Source organism: Terrapene carolina, unplaced genomic scaffold (genome assembly GCF_002925995.2).
Source record: "Terrapene carolina triunguis isolate 2854851 unplaced genomic scaffold, T_m_triunguis-2.0 Scaffold58, whole genome shotgun sequence".
NCBI lineage: Eukaryota > Metazoa > Chordata > Testudines > Emydidae > Terrapene > Terrapene triunguis.
Window position 1 is genome coordinate 41,537,736 of NW_020664409.1, and position 5,004 is coordinate 41,542,739.

At 36.7% G+C, this 5,004-nt stretch overlaps 1 protein-coding gene across 2 annotated transcripts in view; it reads left to right on the forward strand.

Moving 5' to 3' along the window:
- ASXL3 (ASXL transcriptional regulator 3) overlaps positions 1 to 5,004 on the forward strand; it is a 151,587-nt gene that overhangs the window by 59,056 nt on the left and 87,527 nt on the right. The window contains exons 1-2 of one of the 2 annotated variants that reach the window (XM_026661865.2): positions 1,364 to 1,413; positions 2,769 to 2,880. The exons of the other annotated variant lie outside the window; for it this stretch is intronic. Of the exons in view, the coding sequence (XP_026517650.1) occupies positions 2,841 to 2,880 (40 nt within the window). The 5' untranslated portion in view covers positions 1,364 to 1,413; positions 2,769 to 2,840. Of the gene's footprint in view, positions 1 to 1,363; positions 1,414 to 2,768; positions 2,881 to 5,004 lie in introns of those variants that run through there. 2 annotated transcript variants of the gene reach the window in all.

Consider the following 5,004-nt stretch of genomic DNA (forward strand, 5'->3'; position numbering starts at 1 on the left):
GGGTAGAGGTGTATATACATTATGGACAAATTCTGCTTTGAGATGCAACCATTGAACTCATTAGGAACAGTGTGCACATCAGAGGACAGAATTTAGCTCCTACCAATAAAATCTACCAAAAACAGTTTTGAATAGGGACCAGTATAATTAAAAATTGTATAATGGACTCCTGAACCATAATTCCTGCAGACTTTTTGTATTGTCTAACTGAAGCACATTACTTTAAGTTCCAGGCCCAGTATTTTGCTGGGTGTAGCCTCAGTCCTGCAAACACACATGCATAACTTTACACATACGATTAGTTACTTTTAAGTCAATGGGACTGTTTATGTGGATAAAGTTAAGCATGTGTGTTTGCAAGATTGGAGTCTATGTGAAGAAACACAATTGGAAGTTCAGTCTCTAATCATAAGTACAGCAATGTGTATGGGGAGATAGATATGATGACAGTACACCTATAAACACTGTAGTTAATTTTAGTTCCATTAATATGAAATAGGATAAGTTTGTGAGCGCTCCCTGCACCCTCACTATTCCCCAAATTAACTTTTCAGAATAATATGAATTTAGCCAGAGCAAAAATGCATGCTTTGTTTTTCTCTTGCATGTAAAATCTAGCCCTGTGTATACATCACATAAAGATATTTGTACAAATTAAACACTGTGTGAAGGTATTGATTTTATCTGACCATTTTTAAAAGGTACTTTAAAGTGCATTCCAATATGATATTGCATATAATTACTGCTCCACTAAAAGTATAAAATATGTGTGTGTATGTTTCTATAGTAACTTAGGTTGGCCATTTTAGGAAAATACTGTCCTAAATAACTTTAACTCCTGTAAGTTTAAATATGTTCTTCCTGGGCTCTTTATTATTATTCTTTTGTTGCCTTTCATCCTATGGGATGCAGCTGCCCTTGAACTTGGTACTGTTTTGATCATTCATGTGCAGCAGCCACGTTGTCGGTAACATTTTGAAAATGAGGCTTCATGGTGTTATTTGTGAAGTAATTTCACATAAATATTTGGACTTTGGTTCCTTTAGAATGTGGAGCTGGTTGCTGTATGAAGAAAAGCATAATTATAATTCACAGACTTTTTGCCTGAAGCCTAGGGGACAGATGCATATGATTAAGTTTGAAACTGGCCTGTTATTGTAATGTAGATGTTTTCAAGGTTGGGAGAATTTAAAAAAAAGGCAAGGCAAGCATGAGTTTAAAAAAAAAAAAAAGACAGAGGGAATAGTTTTACAAGAGGCACTCGATCTTGGACTGCTTTATTTTTGCACAATTTTATTTTTCAGTGGAACCTCTCCATTAGCTTGTCTGAATGCAATGCTTCATACTAACACTCGTGTAGGTGATGGAACATTCTTCAAAATCCCTGGGAAGTCGGGACTCTATGCTCTCAAAGTAAGTTGAATTTTTGCATATACAGAGTACATAAAGTGGATTAATAGCGCCATGTATGTCTCAATAGATATAAAGGTAAACAAATTAGATTCTGTGGGAGTAGATGAGCTGAAAGTCTTTTCTAACTGTTTTCAGATGTCTTATAATGAAAGTAAACACTGAATGTTTTATCTCAAAGAGTATATGTATTCTTGAATTTGGCGTATGGTAAGAAAACCATGCTGTAGAGTTGTTAACAGAAAGGCCTTTGTTTTATAAGCAGTGAGTTCAAGAAGATCACTGACTTTCTCATGAAGTAATTGTGTTAATATTTAATTTTTTGAACAGTGGAAGACTTTTGCAAGTTCAGTGTAAGCAGCTTTTAAGTTACAGTTTATTTTAAATCAGGAATATAATTACAGTGATAAAATCCTGAGTGGTTTGATACTAAGTGGTGGTGATGGTTGTAGTTGTGGGTTTTCTCTTGTGTGTTGTGTTTTTATGTGTTGTGCTGGTTGGAAAAAACATTTTTTTCCCCCTGATACCCATGATCAAACTATACTGGCTTCATACTGGGGAGGAGGGTGAAGTAGGGGCAAGAAAACAATAATGTGAAATTACATGTTCTACAGACTAGATTTAATCTATTGAAGTTTTGGGGGAAATTCTTTGATATTTGTGATAGAAAAATAATTGTGCACAGTTTAGAAACAATAAAAGCAGTATGGATAATGCTGCTCCTTAGAACTAAAAATGCACTATTTTTTGGTTAACAATGAATGGATTTCAGAATAATCATTTTCTCATTTGCTAATGGAAGAATGTTTAGTTTGGTCTTGTTTTAAATCTGAAGATATCCCTGGCTTGAAACCAGGTATTTGCAATCATTCCCATGGCTTGTGAGTTCCAGGTTGCTGCAGCTATTTGAATTCAGGAAACAGGCACAGGCAAAAGAGAAACATTAAAGGATTTGTGTTTCTCTTGCAGCACTTAGGACGTTCAGCTAGATGACTAGAATTTTTAAGTGCCAAACAAGTCTGTTCAAACACAAAAAGTGAAAGGAAGTGCATTTTGATTTATAACTCTTTTTATAAAAGTCTAAATTGTGACTTTTTACAGGATAACTTGAAAATCAAAAGCTAAAAGAGCTATCTCGTAAAGATCATGTTTTACTTCTTTCCATAAAGTAACTTATGCAGGAAGCAGATTAGTTTTTGAAATGTAGACACCCAAATGTGTTGCAACAGTTTTACCTTTGGGGAAACCTAACAGTAATATAAACATTTTTTGTGGCTGGCCTTACATTATTTTTCTTTTCTCTCTCCTCTCTCTTCCCCCCTCCCCTCGTTCCTTTTTTTTTTTTTTTTAAACTGCAGAAAGAAGAATCTACATGCCCAGCAGATGGAACATTGGATTTAGGATGTGAATCTGAGTTAGATGGCACTGAAATGGCTGAGACAAACAATAGTAATGGAGAAGAAAATGGAGGTAGGTATTCTTAATTTCACTTTACAGGAGCTACTATGGAAAGCATATATACCAATTAGGTTCATTATTCATGTTTTCAAAATAAACTATGGTTGTTTTTGCAACTAATTAAAACAATTTTGAGAAACAACTTCCCAATTTTGTTCTTATAAAGGGGTCAGGGCCATATGAGAAGTGGCCTTTTTGTTTTTAAAAGACAGGTATGTTATGGGGAAGCTGTGGAGTATTTACAATGTTCTGAGTAGACCTGTTTTTCATTTAGTATTTCCCCCCTTCTTCCTCTATTATATCGCTTGCCTTCTTAGGCCCCAATCCAGAGTGTAGGTAGACTCTGTCCTACACCTGTCTGGAGCCCCATTGACTTCAGTGGGATTTTGCATGGGCACAGGGTTCCTCCAACACAGTTCTTTGTGTAGGACCAAGGTCTTAGGTTTACAAACTCTTTGGGGAGGGGATCTTACTTTGTGCTGGTATAGTGCCCAGCATAATGGAGGCAGTGTGACTTAAATCTTAAATACCGATACGCTGAACAATGGTACTTTAAAATGCCACCCTTAGAAATGAAACTTATTACTTTTAGGAGGTAATAAATACGTATAAAGAGAGAACCTACTCCCTCAAATTTTCATCATATATAAACCCCTAAACCAACTACTGACAATTAGTGGTGAATGCTATAGCTCTTGAAGATTAACCAGTAAAGTGTTTATACTGTGCATACTTTACAGTATATTGAAAGTTTTCATGGCTATATGCCACTGAAATTGCCCTTTTTGAGCATTCCTCTCTTCTGCCTTCCCTCTTGAACCCTGAACCACTAGTGGACTTGCAGCATACCCTTTTGGATCGTTCTGTGGCATGGGGTGGATGAATACCCATTATTGGATTTATATAATCTTTGTGGATACTATTACTCAGATAAATATAAGGAAGGATAGAATGAGGAAGGATGTTCCAGTGGTTTGGGCACCAGCTTAGGATACGGGAGTCCTGGGTTCATGTCCCTGGTCTGCCACAGAATCCCTGTGTGATCTTGGGCAAGTCACTTAGTCTCTTTGTGCCTCAAGTCCTCATCTGTAAAATGGGGATGATGATATTTATCAACCTCGCAGGGGTGTTGTGAGGATAAATATATTAAAGATTTTGAGGTGCTCAGAAACCATGATTATGGGGCCATATATATACACCTCTACCCCAATATAACGCTGTCCTCGGGAGCCAAAAAATCTTACCGCATTATAGGTGAAACCGCATTATATCAAACTTGCTTTGATCCGCCGGAGTGCGCAGCGCCCCCCCTCCCCCCACCCGTAGCACTGCTTTACCGCGTTATATCCGAATTTGTGTTATATCGAGTCGCATTATATCAGGGTAGAGGTGTACTTAAGATAGAAGACATTTGTGAGTTGAATTATGAGATTGTGAATCTGGGTAGAGCTATAAAGGGCATGTACTGTTAGATGGCTGAACTTTTCATTTCCTTGCTTTAGAGACTTTTATATTAGATATGTAATGTGTGCAGCCTTAACTGGCACATAGTGCAGGAAGGACTTTTAAGAAGTATTTCAAGGGCAAATGAAATCCTAGGAAAGTCATAAATCCATTACTAAGTAGGTATGGAAAAATTGTCAATAATGATGGAAAGAAAGCAAAAGCATTGAATAAATATTTCTGCTTTGTACTAGGAAAGAAGCTGGGTGAAGTTTAATGTCTAGTTTGCTTCAGTCTTCACTAAAAAGGATAATGGTGAGCAATACTCAACAAAATTAATATTAACAACAAAGGGAAGAAATGCTAGCTGAAATAGGGAAAGAACAGATTAAAGAATATTTAGGTAAGTTAGATGTATTCAAGTTGGGCAGGGTCTGATGAAGTTCATCATAGGGTGCTTAGGGATCTAATTGAAGCAGTCTTGGAACTGTTAGCAATTATCTTTGAGAAGTCATGGAGGACCAGTGACATCTCAGAGGACTAGAGGAGGGCAAATATAATACTTACCTTTTAAAAAGGGGAATAAAGGAGACCTAGGAAATTATAGACCATGCAGTGTAACTTCAATACCTGGAAAGATGGTGGAAGAAATGATTAAACAATCACTTTGTAAGCACATAGAGCAGGGGTCGG